The 15202-nt window shown below is 55.3% G+C and overlaps 5 protein-coding genes across 5 annotated transcripts; 4 read left to right on the top strand and 1 right to left on the bottom strand.

Moving 5' to 3' along the window:
* The first annotated feature begins 81 nt into the window (after positions 1-81).
* Positions 82-4302, top strand: BCV69DRAFT_280716 (peptidase C19, ubiquitin carboxyl-terminal hydrolase 2). The gene has a single exon (XM_025491711.1). The coding sequence runs from the start codon at positions 382-384 to the stop codon at positions 4177-4179; it is 3798 nt and encodes a 1265-aa protein (XP_025350266.1). The 5' UTR covers positions 82-381; the 3' UTR covers positions 4180-4302.
* Positions 4303-4323: 21 nt separating this feature from the next.
* On the top strand, positions 4324-7026 carry BCV69DRAFT_310593 (hypothetical protein). The gene is made up of 4 exons (XM_025494803.1): positions 4324-4781; positions 4915-5026; positions 6100-6224; positions 6507-7026. Exons 1-4 carry the CDS (start codon positions 4572-4574, stop codon positions 6804-6806), a joined length of 747 nt encoding a protein of 248 aa, XP_025350267.1. The 5' UTR covers positions 4324-4571; the 3' UTR covers positions 6807-7026.
* A 227-nt stretch (positions 7027-7253) lies between these two features.
* Positions 7254-10301, top strand: BCV69DRAFT_297061 (hypothetical protein; the record flags this gene model as incomplete). Its single annotated transcript, XM_025494075.1, has 2 exons — positions 7254-8273; positions 8361-10301. The coding sequence occupies 2 exons, from the start codon at positions 7254-7256 to the stop codon at positions 10299-10301; spliced, it is 2961 nt and encodes a 986-aa protein (XP_025350268.1).
* Positions 10302-10468: 167 nt separating this feature from the next.
* On the top strand, positions 10469-13208 carry BCV69DRAFT_108150 (hypothetical protein). Its single transcript, XM_025489063.1, has 11 exons — positions 10469-10535; positions 10614-10848; positions 10929-10968; positions 11045-11219; positions 11325-11388; positions 11481-11560; positions 11670-11819; positions 11895-12163; positions 12256-12723; positions 12799-12826; positions 12915-13208. The coding sequence occupies exons 2-11, from the start codon at positions 10714-10716 to the stop codon at positions 13048-13050; spliced, it is 1545 nt and encodes a 514-aa protein (XP_025350269.1). The 5' UTR covers positions 10469-10535; positions 10614-10713; the 3' UTR covers positions 13051-13208.
* A 234-nt stretch (positions 13209-13442) lies between these two features.
* BCV69DRAFT_108288 (P-loop containing nucleoside triphosphate hydrolase protein) lies at positions 13443-15031 on the bottom strand. The gene is made up of 6 exons (XM_025489064.1): positions 14672-15031; positions 14544-14586; positions 14368-14451; positions 13980-14297; positions 13754-13916; positions 13443-13679 (listed from the first exon to the last, which is right to left on the bottom strand). The coding sequence occupies exons 1-6, from the start codon at positions 14694-14696 to the stop codon at positions 13554-13556; spliced, it is 759 nt and encodes a 252-aa protein (XP_025350270.1). The 5' UTR covers positions 14697-15031; the 3' UTR covers positions 13443-13553.
* Positions 15032-15202: the final 171 nt, after the last annotated feature.

Raw genomic sequence — 15202 nt, forward strand, 5'->3', positions numbered from 1 at the left:
GCGGTGGGGAGCCGGCGGAGATGAACCCGATGAGGCTTCCGCTTGCCGCCAGGCGCCTTTAGAGCTTGCTTGCTCCGCACTCTTGCCATCCTCACTTGGCCACCCCACCCCGGTACTGCCCATCTGCCATTATCGTCCTCACATTCGGTACCAAGGTGCCATCGATGCCTTGTTCGTAGTGGGAAACTAGTGTCGGTCCGTTGCCCTCGCCGTCAGTTAGAGGGCAGGGCTGTGTACGACAGATTTTGGAGCCGGAAGGTGATTGCCTGTACTCTCTCGTCTGGCCCAGTGCTCCGAGTTCGAGCTTCGATACTCGAGCGGGAAGCCTCTGCAGCTTTCCTGTAGACCGCTACGGTAGAGGCCCCTGCGTATTCCTTCGCTATGGCGCCAGCAACTTCCTCGTCCCAGGAGGCCTTTGACGTCTCGCAGCACCTCGGCCTGGTCAATCTGGGCAATACCTGCTTCTTCAACTCAGTCCTCCAAGCAACCTCAGCCACTCGAGCATTACACTCGCTCTTCCATCCCTGGGGTGATCTTGCGCTGCCTGAGGCGGCCAATGACTCTGGGATGACCACCGCGTCTCTCGGATCTAGGCCAGTAAATCGCCGCAGAATACCCGCCCTCCTCCTCACAGATGAAGAAGCAAAGAGGCCGATCATTCCACCGCTCTCTGAGGTGCAGGCAGACGAACTCTTCAAGCTCCTTTCCCTGTCTAACTCCTTCCGCTTCACACTCGAGAAGACGTGGAAGGAACCGAGCAAGGCGACAAATGTGCGACCTGCCAGCCACAGTCCCAAGGCTCTACTGAAGCTCCTCGCAAGGAAATTTGACCAATTCGGACACTACGAGCAGCAAGATGCACATGAACTTCTGAGACTGCTGTTAGATGCCATGAGGATGGAGGAGATGGACTTCATCAAGAAGATCCGGCCTCGCGGACCTCGAGAAGCGCAGAGACAGATCAGCGGCCACTCACTTCGCTCCGACTCATCCAGCATGGAATCTCTCTCTGCAACGGAGCCGAGCGATGACGGGACGGACGGCTTGCAGTCAGAGGCTACCTCAGGCCCTTCGAGCTCTCGCAGTAGTCAATTCCATGATCAAGGTGACGTCACACCAATGGCCTCGAACTCTCAACATCATCTGATATCAGAGGGAGACATGACGATTCGGGAACTACCAAATTCAGAGACAAGTGATTCTACTTCTGCTGGCGAGTCATCAGATGATCTCGTCTGGGAGGATATGATGTCTCTTGTTGATGTTCTATGGGGCGGACAATTGGCAAGCATGGTCGTATGCGAAGGCTGCCGACACGTCTCTCATACTTACGAAGACTTCTTGGATCTCAGTCTCCCGCTCAGGCCGGAAGATGCCGCGACTGCCAGCCTTAGAGAGAGGCGAGCGAATCGAATGCGTCTAATGACAGATCGGTGGCGAAAGCCTGGCACTCCCGTCAGTTCTGTCCGCTCGGCGAAGAGCACAAATCCCAGCGAAGAGAGAGATACGATTCTCAAGCAGACACTCCGAGCGGAGGTCGCCTCAGATAAGATTGCTGCAGCGGAGGGAGCTCCGACAGTGGCCTCTGATCGCCTTGTTGACGGTGCTGTTTCTGCAGATGAGGATTCCCACACTCCCGGGAGTACCAGCTGGTCTGCTTGGGCGTCAACATTGGGCAGGAGTCGCTCGGCCAGACCAGCAAGTACAGCGCCTGTCAAGTCAGTAACGCCAACCACTGTGACAGACAAGGACACCATCGACATGCCTGACATTGCGTCGATGGCTCTGACTCCCGAGTCATCTGCATCTTGCTCCGTAACGGGGAACGAGGAGGTGTTGAGACGCGAATTGGCTCGAGCTGTGGAGGCCAAGAGCAAAGGCTCTAAAGACCTACTGACTGCGCTCAGCAACGCTTCCAGAGCGCATAGTCGTGCAGGAAGCAGGAACAGAGATGGAGTCATCAGCAGAACTAACAGTCCCGGCTCGGAGAAGCCCCCTGCAAGGGCCGAGACCTCAGACGCCGAACACAGCCAACATCATCTTCTCGCTGGTCTTCTACATCATCACTCCGCTCACAGATCCCACCGTGAGCCGTCCAAACGAGCTCAATACATAGCCAAAGCTTTCGGGGAGCCTGGACAATCAGCTCCAACAACTGCCTCTTCCTCGCTTTCAGGTGCCGGAAAGCACACATTCCGGAGCAAGGTACGGGCGGATCAGGCTACGACTGGCTTGGCTGTTGCGCTTCGAGCCTTCACGACCTCTGAGGTCTTGAGCGAAGAAAATGCTTTCAACTGCAAACGCTGCTGGAGGCGACTCAACCCCGCTAAAGGAGCAGAACGTGAGCGCTTGAGGCGACGAAGAGCGAGGAAAGGCAAGAATCCTAGTGGAAGCGAGGACAGTGAGGATGATGATGGGGGGGAAGCCGGCGAAGATGAGGATCTTGCGACTGCCGGTGGTGCAATAGCGTCGTACCCTGCAGCGAGTTCTATAGGACCTGTCAAACTCGTCGCTCCGAAGCCTCAACGGGCGGCCACTGGCTTGCTAAATCCGTTGAGCCTTGGGTCCTCAGAAGACGAAGCCTCGGATGCGGAAGCTATTGTCAAGAGCAAGATCGTGGTGGGCGAGCATCTCGATGCTCCCGGACCTTCGGCGATCGATCTCTTGGAAGAGGGAGCACGAACTCCAGGCTCCAGGAGGAGCTCGACGCAGCCTCCCGAAAGCCAATTCTTCAACATCTCCAGAAACATCAGCGGCGGCCTGGTGTCCGGAGCGCATCCTGCACCAACATCGACTTCAGACCAGCAAGGCAACGCCGCTGATGTCCAGCACGATATCAATGCAGCACGCTCAGTCCCTGCAGATGAAATTCCGAGACTACTCGGGGGCAGCAGCTCTTCATTAGGCTCCTCCAGGAGCGTGCAGAGCGGCGAGCCATCTATGGACGAACGTCCTCTGTCGCCTGGCAGCAGCGCCTCTGCTGATCAGCCAGCATCGATGCGGGCGCGAGCTGCGTCCTCAGCAGGGTCGGCCGTCAGCCAGCCTGATCGAGATGTCTCTGAGTCGGGCAACGACAGCGATGCCTCGAGCGGCTCAGCCAATCACAAGTCAAGCCACACTGGTAATCCGAGAATGCTCTCAACATCGTCAATCGTCCGACCTGCGACGGCAGACTCAGTTCAGAGTCTCGACAAGACGAAAATGCCGCCGCCTTCTTCCCGTGCCATTCAACGTCAGCAGCCGAAGCGATCCCAGCAGTCAATCCCTAGGAGGGCTCTGAAGCGGTATCTCATCTCCAGCTTCCCTCCCATCCTGGTCTTTCATCTCAAACGCTTCCAGGCCAATACTTCGACCCGCTCCACAAGCTTCTTCAGTAGTAGCGGCAACTCTACTTTCAAGAAGATCGATGATGTCGTCACCTATCCCGAATGGCTGGACATGGCGGAATGGATGGCACCGCCTCGGGAGGAGTATGACAGACATGGGAACCTGAAGGAGACGTCTGATCCTCGTGTATGGGAAGCGTATCACAAGAGCTCAGCTGAGAGATCAACTGCGCATCAACATGTCGCTACCAGCGATGAAAGCCCCGATGCCTCGCTTACACTCACGAATGACAGTACAGGCCTGAAGAGAAAGCCTTCGCGCTGGTCAAGGACCTTTTCGCGAGGCCCTTCCGGCTCCTCGACCAATTCGGCTTCGGGTCTACCGGCGCCGATCCCGTCTCCATCGCAATCAAGAGTGACTTCACCCGCTCTTGGTCAGGCGGCTTTCCGATCTCACTCCGGTGAGCATGAAGCTGCGGGTTCCAGCGGACCGTCTAGCATGCACAGCACGCCTTCGCCTCTCTATCGACTGTACAGCGTTGTAGCGCATCATGGCACAACCATGCATGGTGGGCATTACACCTCGTACGTCCTGTCCGACCGATGCGCTCCTGCAGCTGGCAAGAAGGGCAGAGACAATAGACAGAATGGCACTGGCAAAGAAGGTGCCGCGAATGGGGATGCAAAGGCAGGGCGTCTGTCGGCAGAGCACTCTACCAGCCGCCCTCATCAACCAACTGATGACCAGCGTCAGTGGGTGCACTGCTCGGACACCGTCGTCAAGCCGTCGACGCTGGAACAGGTTCTGAGATGTAAGGATGCTTACATGGTGTGGTACGAAAGGGTAGCTTAGCAGTGGCTGGCATCGTGAACGACTGAGTCTCCGTACTTGCACTTCGCAGTCGTTGTCGTCGTTGTGTTTCCCCTACATCATATATCATGCATTGTAAATCTTAATCACATTACACATTGGCCTATATATTTGACAGACTCTCACCGACAACGTAGAGGTCGGCCTTGCTTGGCTCAAGTAGAGGACGAAGGGGAACCTGCGTATGTTGGAGGTGTGAAGTGGTGTAGTCTTGCAACGTAAAGTGCAACACGTCGCTCATTGAATGTGCTTCAATGCCTTCAGCAGCTCGCCACACGGTCTCCCTTGCTTCTCTACCGTATCCTCCGCATCCGAACCGTGCCTAGCTGCTCATCCGCGAGGGAACTAGCGCAGTCCCGAGAAGGTGAGGCAGGATGAGCTCGCACACAACGTCCAGAAGCAGAGGGATCGGCATAATGCTCCTGCAACATATCCACCACGCGGGGAGGAGGTCTCTCACTAGCAGCGCTAGTGTGGCAAGGTCAGCAGCACAGGGCCAGACGCCAAAGGTGGTTCTGTACACCGGAACGGATTGCTCGCTGTGCGACGTGGTCAAGGCCACACTCGAGGAAGTCAGGAAAGAGGTGAGCATTGCCATGGGGCAGTGGTAGTATGCTCGACGGATCGTGCTTGGCCCGCCAAATACTGAGATTCACTCCGAGATGGGTGCGATTCCTGTGATGTGTATGCTCACAGCCGTACTTCTCTTGCCCCCAGATCCCCTACGAAGTACAATACTACAACATTCGTGATGACTCGTTGCCGGACGTACACAAGTACAGAAGATTATACCAGTACGACATTCCAGTCATACACCTCAACGGCCAAGGTAGGTAGTCTCGAGAGCCCAAGGCTGCAGCGAGAATCTCTCTGACACCTGCGTCAATGCAAAATCTCCCCTTAATGTGTGTAGAGATAGCAAGGCACCGTCTAGACAAAGAGGAGCTCAGACAGAGACTGCGGAAGGCAGCTGACGGGAGGCAGGCAAGTTAGAGGGTCCAGCCAATGATCGCAAGACTAGCAGAGGCAGGTACAACCAAGCGTGGCAGTTCCCTCGCACTCTGTCAGAGAGCTCAGTGATTGTGATTAGAGTATGGTCCGACGATCAGTACAAGTTCTGTAACAAAATGAAGACAGAGCTATCTATGAATGTAGTACAGAGCCAGTGATGCCGAGCAATTCTTCGAGGAAGTCAAGCTGCGAAGGAAGGGTCACGTCCCTCGCGGGTGGTGACTTCCGTTCCGATTTGTGTTGGCGGCTCCCTGTGGCTTTTGCGCGCGCATCCTGCGGTTTCTTGAGGCGCCCCCCGCCAGAAGCAGTGGCCCAGCCCGGTCCGCGAATTTCGACATTCACTCCCATACTGCTCACGCTCACGTCACATCACCCGCCTCATCCTCATCATCCCCTTAGGTTAGTATCATCGACAATGCTGTTACACATACGACAGAGCGAGGGGTATCCGCTCGAGGAGCTCGCCATTACGCACCCGCTTGGATGAGTCGCTGGGGGGAGCCGGACTGCGAGGTTGTGGGCAGGAAGCTCGCTGCGCCAAGCAGGGGCAGGACGTAAGACGAGGTCAAGGAGCATCGTACAACGTCAAGCTGGAGGACTTGTGAGGTCGCAGGTCCTCTCTCCCCCACTGCTGTGGTCAGGACGGGTTGCTGGACCGCCATGCGCATACGGATTGCGGTGGGATAGGAGTCTTCAGGATTCGGTAGACGGGGAGTGACATACAGCACGGCTATAATGGTCGAACAAGGTTCTCTGCATGGCAGGCGGCAGAGATGCGATGGAGAAGTTGCGTGGGCTTTGGAGGCGGAGATCGGCAATGGATCACAGTGAAGTTGAGATTCGAGACAATAGGTCTGATTTTACCCTCTCCATCTCTCTATCCCCTCACAGCAAAAATGTCTGCAGCACAGGAGGCTTTCAAGCGATACGTCGAGGTTGGACGTGTGGTCCTGATCAACCAGGGAGAGAGCGAGGGAAAGCTGGCTGTCATCGTTGAGATCGTGGACCACAACAAGGTGAGCATCGTAAACGTGGGAGGGGTCATGAACGACGGAGCGCAGGAATGCCGGCGGGACGGCTCAGGCGTCCATCTGGAGTGTACGTGGAGCTGCACTTTTCAGGAAAGGAGTCAGCTGGTTTGTCCAATTTGGAGGGATATCACATGAGCCCCGGGATTGTGCACCAGGCGGAGGGGGAGGGGAAGAAATGACGCGGGCAGCGCGAGGCAGATGGATACATTTCGTTGCAGCTTGAGAAAGGCGAAGGCTGACATGCGGTCTCTCCTCAATTCGTCACAGGCCATTGTCGACGGTCCCTCCACTGGTGTTGCCCGCCAGGTCATCCGATACAGGTACACCACCCTGACTCCCTTCGTCGTACCTGGTCTTCCCCGAGGATCTGGCTCGACAACTGTCAAGAAGTTCTTCGACAAGTCGGACGTGAACGAGAAGTGGGCAAAGAGCGCCTGGGCCAAGAAGAGGCAAGCGCAGAAGGCCAAGAGGGAGACCTCGGACTTCGACCGCTTCAACATCATGCTGCTCAAGAAGCAGAGGAGGTTCCTTGCACAGAAGGCTGCTGCCAAGCAGGCCAAGGCATAGATGATTGGTTCTTGCTAGTTACAGAGCGTCATGTACATCGCTTCACTCTCGAGCTCGTCAATTTTGTTTACCAGTCGACCCCGCTGAGTGCAGTGACAGGCGCTTCTTGGAGTACCGTCCCCTACACCGCCCCTGTCCCAGCCCCCCATCGTGTACCATCAGCACCGCCATCGATTCGATTGATTGATTAGCACATCACTTACCGACCCAAGTAGACCCCACTTCATGCGGTGATGTCTGCTGCTCGGCTCGCCGCTCCACGCCCTTCATGTCCGTGTGCGAAGGTCTGTTTCGGTCTGGCTTACATCCGTGGCTTCCGCCTTTCCGCACCCACTGTGCACTCGTTGAGGTACTTCTGCACTTCCCAACACTTATCATCGCCGATGTTCAGACTTCGCTACCGCTTAGTTCCTATGTCACCTTAAAGCTCATTGGGACAACGTCTCGATGACTGGGTCAGAGGAAGGAACACCTCGACGTGCGAGGGCGACTTACGGGGCTCGCACGAAGAGACCTCGAAGACTCCGTGCGTCTAGCAAAGGATCGGAGGAGGCTTCCGACCTCGAGGAATCTGGTGCTAAGCAGACTCGCAACGATAGCGATAGCTCTCCACAGCGACGGCTACGTAGCTCGAAGAAAGTTCGGCATCTGACCGCAAGTGGGGAGAGCGGGAAAGCGCGGGAGATCTTGGAGCATGGAGCAGCACTGTCACCGAGTGCCAACCGTTTCACTACGCCTCCTCCTCCTCCGCTGTCGCAGGAAATAGCTCAGGCCTTCGAAACAGCAAGTCCAGGAAGCTTGCGTGAGGTGCGCGAGGCTACCGCCGATGGACAAGACGGGCCCCGAGACGAGCTTTTGGGAATGGGAGAAGTGCAATCCTACTCATCTTTGATGGAATCAAGTCCTACTGACCTCAGACGGCGCGGAGTGGCCGCAAAGATGAGGGCTAAGAATCTGTTCAGCCGGACCCCGTCTTTAGCAGAAGAAGTGACAGCCGTCGAAGAGACGCAATCGGACGGTAGTGGCCAGCGGGCTACTCCACCACCGCAAGGACCGGCGTATGGCACAGAGATGGGGCGCCCTGATGCCTTCGACCAGCCGAAGACCTCACCCGCCCGCAGAAGCCTTGCCCCCGAAGCGGCAAGACCTCGGACACCACCATCAGGCTCACTTCAAGCGCGAGACCGTCAGATGGGTCAAAGTCCATCGAAGGCCACACTGGCATCTCCTGGTGGTCGCTCGAAGGTCACCTATAGTAGTGGGTTGCGGACTTTTCTAGAGAACAAATCCACTCCTTTGGCCGAAGAGGGTGTGTCAGGCATCCCCGAGCCTGTTACAGCTGCGCAAACAGACGATACAAAAGAGAGTCCGCAGTCCCAGAGGGAAAGCTATTCCGATCTGCGTAAGAGATGGGTAATCGAGGACGAAGCGATCGGCGGCGCTGGCAGCCCTACTGCCTTGACGTTGGTGAGTAAAGCAGCCGAGCTGAATGCATCTTCCGCACTCGAACACTGATGGAGCACCTCAAAACGTTGCTTCCGCACCTGCTTGTAGATTCCTCTACGGTCTCTCACTGCTCTGCGCTCCGAGGGCTCGCAAAAAAGGTTTCTCGACAGTCTCGAGTATTTATTAGCCGGCCTCGAAGTAAGCAATGGCATGGGTGCACGACGCTCTTCAAGCATTGAGATCGTCAAAAGGATGTGTATGGATTCAGCGCAAGACCCAGATAGGGTAGAGGAGTCGATAGCGAGCTCCGAAGGGTCATTAGATGACTTTCTCCTGCGCTTGAGGATCACCGAGACACAAGGAAGATTGTGGACCGCGCTCCGACGAGCTGGCGGAGCTACTGGAACGGACGAGATCTTGGATTGGGCTCTGCTCATCTCCTTAGCCCGGATGACTGAAGGGGCAGGAGGCGCAGCTGTCCTTCTCCAAGGGCACCTCAATGACGTTGTTTCTGCGCTTCGCAATGTCCTGACCCGAGCCAGCTATCGGAAACAGCACTCTGGTGAGCTGAAGAAGAAACAGCCAAAGAACGAGAAGATAATGCTCGAGGCTTTACGTTCGCTATCACGCCATGTGACTCAAGTCGCCCTGCCGCCAGAAGAGGCAAGCGATGCAAACACGTCGCTGATTGTCCTTACGCTCGGCATCGTGATAACTCTTTGCGAATCTCCTGTATCGCTCTTGGACATGCTGACCTCCAAGCCACTGGTCGAAGACGAATGCGAGAGGGGACAAGAGGATTTGTCTTCGCGGCAATGCCTTCTGGAGCTGCTTCTCGATCACCTGAGCTTCGAGGGCGACTTAGCAGCGACTTTTGTCAAATCTCTCGGTGATGATGTGAGCTTGATATCCACAGACCCCAAGGTCGCAAGACTACCCTCGCTGGATGTTTTAGGAGTTGCGGCAAGGCTGCTGGAAACGTGTACGGGACCTGCCGAAGCACAAGCTTTGTCTCGCGCTATGCAAGACATCTGTACCGAAGAGGAAATCACATTTCTAGCGCGCCAGTTCGTGAAAACACTGCAATTCCTCTGGGTCTTCGTCTCCGACCTCGACAACCAGAAGGAGAGAGGTCAGGCGAACATCGCTATTGCGACCCTCGAGGCTGCCTCGAATGTGCTGGCAGATTGGATCAAGCTCCTCGCCGCCTTCACACAGCACAGTCAAGTGTGGTGCAACGGTGTCCTCACTGCAGACGGTGGTCTGGGCACGCTCTTTCGTATCATTTCAACTATTGATCACGAAAAGGGAGTGCGCTTGCTGGCCCCTCCAACCTTGCACAGCGGTGGCAGCAACTCACTCGCGGCATCGTCGAGTATTCCAGCTTTCACTCAACAAGAGAGTAGCCCAGCAGACAAGGCCGGGCCGCTCGACATGCCAGTACACTCCAGATTGTCTGCAGCATCGATGATCACCAGTCATGACCTCTTGTGCTATTGTCTGGCCCTCATTGACCACCTTGTAGGGGAAGGCGCTGCAGCTGCCATGGTCGCAGAATTGCAGATCGATCCTGGGTGCCACCGACACGAATGCGTAGTCTCAGAGTGTCGTCCACACGATGGAGCACACTCTGCTCTTGTCCTACTTTTCAAACTCTTCTTGACCCACCACAGTCTTAGTCGCGATACGACGGATGGCCAGCCACAAGTTTCACCAACGGTCCTCCCTGAAGAGGTCGCTCGATCAGACAGCGCACTGTTGGCGGGCTGTGCCGCTCATACAATTGCAGTGTGCCTCCGAAGCTTCCCACAGAGTCTCGAGCTTCTAAAGACATGTGATCCCAATCCCGCACAAGCACTGGGCGAGTGTCTGACGGCCTTCAGCGCTGTAAGTCATGCATACAAGAGCATGCTCAATCTGGGGTCAGGATCGTCGCCCCAAGGTCCGCATTCGAGCGGGATGTCCGAACATGGCGGAGAGATGCACGACGTCGACGAAGACGTGGAAAGACTTGCGCGACTGATGATGGATCTGGCCGACGATGTTTAGGCTGAAAGTGGGCGAGTGTAACCTCTGCAGCTGCCCTGCGCGCGTGGCAGGTTCCAGTGCTTGGCTTTTCGGTGGCCCGAGCGGCGTCGCGTGCGGCGGAAGTGGGGCGGAGTTTGTTGGAGGGCTTCGTGGGAAGTGATTCGCCCCTGGACGGACGATTTAGCCTCCGGAGGCACTCTGTCTACCTCATCACAAGTCTCCCTACTATTCTCGTCTTGATATCTCCTCCTTTAGGTACATTCTCACTGTCCTTCCTTGTCATTGTAACTGCTTCTCAACAACTTACACCCCGCCGTCCCCCGCTCGACTGAGGTTCCGGCTCGCCTGCTGCCTGTCCTCGTCGACGGACTTCTGAAACCTTGATTACCTATCATCTCCAGGCAGCGGCATTCTGCTGCCTTGAACGTCCATCATGGCCGAGCCTCCCGCCAAACGTCTTGACCACAAGATGGAACCAGACATAATGGGATCCAAAGGGGTTGAAGCGATCGCGAACCATGGTCGCAACCCCCCTTGCCTTGATATCGAAGCAGTCAAAGTGGAATTGGTGAGTCGACGTCGCCACATTCTTTCAGGAATGCAGCAGAACTAGCTTACCCAGGACTCTCACAACTTACGCTTGTTCAGGTCTGCAACATATGTCTCGACGTTCCTAGCCATGTAGCTAGTAAGTGGCTGCTACCAGGACGCTCGCTGTAGCTCCACCGCTCGTATGCTCAGTTCCTCACTTGCATCCCTTCCAGCTGTCTTGCCCTGTCTCCACTCTTTCTGTTGGTGTTGCATCGAGGAGTGGTTCAAAAAGCATCGAAAGTGTCCCAGATGCGCTCAGAGTGCCTCATCCGCCAAGCCCAATGCTGCTCTCAACAATCTTGTTCAGGCCCTGGTTGAGGCTGATCCTACTCTGGCCAAGCCGGAAGAGTGAGTTTCGTCATGCCCTAGGCACGCGACCGCAACCTCGGAGCGAGAAGTATAGCAGATGGTGTCCTGAATCTGCCGCTATTGGCTCTCTTTCCTTTACCACAGGCTTATTGCTCAGGAGGCTGAGAAGCTGTCCAAATACAAGGCGCAGAAATTAGGAACTGCAGTGGTGAGGATCCCTATGCATACACTGCATGGCATTACCTCCTACACGCTTGGCAGACACTTACTGACGTCGCACAACATCTCGAAAATCTTCAGCTGTACCCATACACCGGATATGGGACCGAGGATGACGATAACGACTCTGACATAGAGCCTGATGACTTCCGTCACTATTGGTGTGTATTGCACAGTCCAGGCCTCAAGAAAGACAAGGGAGTCGACTACCGTCACATTTGCAGCTGACCATGCATTGCCTCCTCTGCCGTTGTTCTCCCTATCTGGCAGGCCATGTCCCTGCTGCTCACCCGGCAATCGCAGCGGCTACGTCTGTGCAAATCCTATCCCGGTCCCTGCTGGCGCTGTAGGACTTGCAGGAGGGCCTTTGCGAGGAGGCGAGTGGCCTTCCATAGACGAGGCTGAAGATTTCCTGCCCTTGTGAGTCACCAGATGGCTATGCGAGATCCAGATATGTCGTGCAAAGTGTTGATCATCGGAGCCTCACCTTTGTAGCGACAAAGTCCTTGCGCACGCAGCATGTGAGGCCTGCGGCAGTTGGGTACCTTCCAATGGAGTGCCGGAGGCCCAATGTGCCGGCTGCGAGGCCTTCAATTGCTCCCCTTACGACTCTGAGGGCCTCTGCCCAGCCGAAGACGTCCATACCAAAGTGGACAGCCATTTTACAGTCTCAGACCCTGTTCTCGCGGCTGCACTCCGTACCGGTGGATTCACCCCTACCGAAAGCGGTAGGATCCAAAAGTATATGCAGGACAACAATATCTGTAAGTGACTGGTATCGCGTGGGGTCAAAACAGACCGGCTTGAGTGACTAAGAGCACACTTTTCCCGTGCTCATCTGGATTATTATCGATAGCTGTGCAAGACATAGTCACAGCAGCTTGTGTGCAAGCTCGCGAACTTGTCGCTAGCAAAGATTTCCAAATGGATGAACTTCAGACCGAGGAAGCTGTCAAAGATGTTGCGGGGGAACCTCAAGCTCAGGCGGAACCTCGAGCAGAGACCCAAGATCAAGAAGCACCTCAAGCTCAAGCAGAAGCAGAGCCTCAAGCTCAAGCAGAAGCAGAGCCTCAAGCTCAAGCAGAAGCAGAGCCTCAAGCTGAAGCTCCAGCAGCTGCTTACAAGGCCGAAGCTGTCTTATGTCTGATTATGGCCATGCACTCTAGAGAGTGCCGATCACCGCTCTGCCATACTCTCGACATCGATCGAGCTGTCGTTCTCCTCAACGCATATTTCTGCCTCGGTTGTGCTCGTCATGCCGCCGCCCGGCTGGTCGCATGGTGGTGGAGGGACATCAGGGAGAACCAACGTGACAAAATTCCGGGTGAGTCTTACAGTAAGCATTCCATGCGGCTGACCCACGCGACTGACATCCATGATTACATCACGAAAACACCAGAGACCATCCTCAACTTGCCTGACTGCCCGTAAGTTCCTGGACATAGTCTGGCAGCTTCGTGGCCATTCTTACAACTCAAGTGACTGACAGCAGCTCATCTTCTCCCATACGCACAGGCACGGTGAGAAGTGTACAAACCAGTGGGACGACGACGCTCACGCTCGAGCTTTCAATCACTTCTGCAAGGAGAAGACTCTGGACCAGCCCCAAGACGCCAACGTTCCTGCCGCCGGGGAGCCTGAACAGGCTTAGCAGCTTCGCCAAAGTGCTTCAGGAGGATCACCGTCTCCAGCAAGGCAGTCGAATGGGGGTTTCGCTGTGCTGGCGATATAACAGATGAGGCCCTTCCCCGAGATAGCAGCGTCCCTTTTCAGTCTACCGCGAGTTTCCGTGAACCCCGCACGTCATGTCACATGTCACCTTTCTGAATCCAACACCATTGGCTTTACCCTCCCTTTGTCGAAATGTGAGACACTGTCGCATCTACCAACGGCAATGATGTCAGCTCTTGACAGCAGCGTGTTCACAAGTTGATGTCTTACACAAGCGAATGACAGAAGCAGTCATTCATTGACTAAAGACAAGTGTCAGCCTCTTGGGCCGTAGGCACGCTCGGAAAAACATCAGTCTGCTAGGCGCCGCTGAATCCTTCTGTCGCAGAGGCAAGTATGAGGTCGTACCGAAAAGTGGACTTGCACTGAGTGAAGCAACGACAAGGGAGAGAAGCATCACTAGTGCTCTGAAGCTCGTGAGAGTCACCACTGCTGAGCCTGCGCAGACATCGCTTCTATGCAATCAGAGCGAGATGCTGCTAGGAGGTGGAGGAGGGGTCCTCCGTCCAATGCTGACTCGTGCAGAAGCTGCTGCAGTACTTTCTCGAGCTATGAGCAGGCGGAACAGTCCTTCAATACAGGTTGGCCAAATGCGCATATTTGGTGACTCTTCTGACACTCACTCTTAGTAGACAAGTCATGCGATCGAGCGAGTGCTTGCTTCGAGATGCGATTCCGTCCTTGTGTCGCGGGTGCTCGAGGATAGACGAGCACTCGAGAGCGTCCTCGAGCAGGGCTCGTGGAAGACCTGAGATACTAGCTACGTCCAAGCCGTAGTGTCGGGCGCTGTAGCACTCAAGGTATCAAGTCGTTCAGCTCGAAGTCATGTCTCGCACTGAATTGACTCACCGAGGCGGCCCATCGGACAGCTTATAACGGAACGTCAGATGGCTGTTTGCCCCCGCCATGTCGTCTGATACCGCGAATGACAAATGCTGAGTATGAAGCCTGCTCTTGCTTCCCAGACTCTTCTCAAGATCGAGGAAATGCGTGGCAAAGAAGACGTAGGCTTTCTGCTGATATAGTCTCTCGCTGACGGCATGGGCGATGCCAAATCCTTCTGTGGGAGATGTGCCCCGACCCAGCTCATCCATCAGGATCAGGGAGGAAGGGCCGGCGCTAGAAAGAGCAGAGGCGGTTGCTCGCATCTCAGACGCAAAGGTTGAGCTGTCGCGCAAACGATGTTCGGTCAGCATATCGAAGAGAAGGTGTTCGATACAATGCGGTGTGGTCTCACAGATTATGGTCTGCGTCGTCATCATTAGAGAAACGAGTGCTGAGGGTCGTAAAGTGCTTGAGACTGGCGTAGTCGGCTGGAACACTGTCGAAGAACGGATATTGGCAAGATTCGTCAGCTTGGACGGGCGGCCCACAATGTGGCCCAACTTGTGCTATCTTCGCACGAAGACTTACAAACTACCGCAGCTTCCCATTATGACGATGAGTGCTATCTGTTCTGCAGGTACGCAGATGCAGAGGCACGGGTGACGAAAGTCAGAGCCAGAGTCTATGCGGCTTGATTCGACTTGCGAATTGCTCACTGAGGAATGTCGTCTTTCCAGACATGTTGGCTGGCGATAGGTCGGTGCAAATTAGGCCCTTGCGAACAATCGCCTTTCACGGCGAGACAAGTCAGCTCCCCGCACTCACGCCCCGTGATCAAGAAGTAATTGCACTCTTCAGTGGCGAAGACATCGTTGGGCGTGACTTGATCAAGAAGTGGGTGCCTCCCTGACTTGATGGCGAAGACGTCTGTGAACTTCGTTGTGCGAATATTATACAAGGCGGTCAAGTGATCGTGAGATGTGTCAGATGCCAGAACGAGCCTATCATCTTGTATCGCCGACAGTACCTCGGGGCGACAATAAGATCTCGTTCGTGCAGATTGCGAAAAAGATGAGATGACGTCCAGCAGCGCAATAGCCTCCGACAACTTTTGTTCGACCACAGTAGGCAATATGACATCAGTGAGGGCAGTCAAGAGATACTCGATACTCGCGCCACCCCACTACGCCAGACATTTCGGCTCACCATGTACAAAGAACCCACGTCGTCTAGAACCCTGTTGCGTG

The sequence above is a fragment of the Pseudomicrostroma glucosiphilum genome (assembly GCF_003144135.1).
Source record: "Pseudomicrostroma glucosiphilum strain MCA 4718 unplaced genomic scaffold BCV69scaffold_2, whole genome shotgun sequence".
Classification (NCBI taxonomy): Eukaryota; Fungi; Basidiomycota; class Exobasidiomycetes; order Microstromatales; family Microstromataceae; genus Microstroma; species Microstroma glucosiphilum.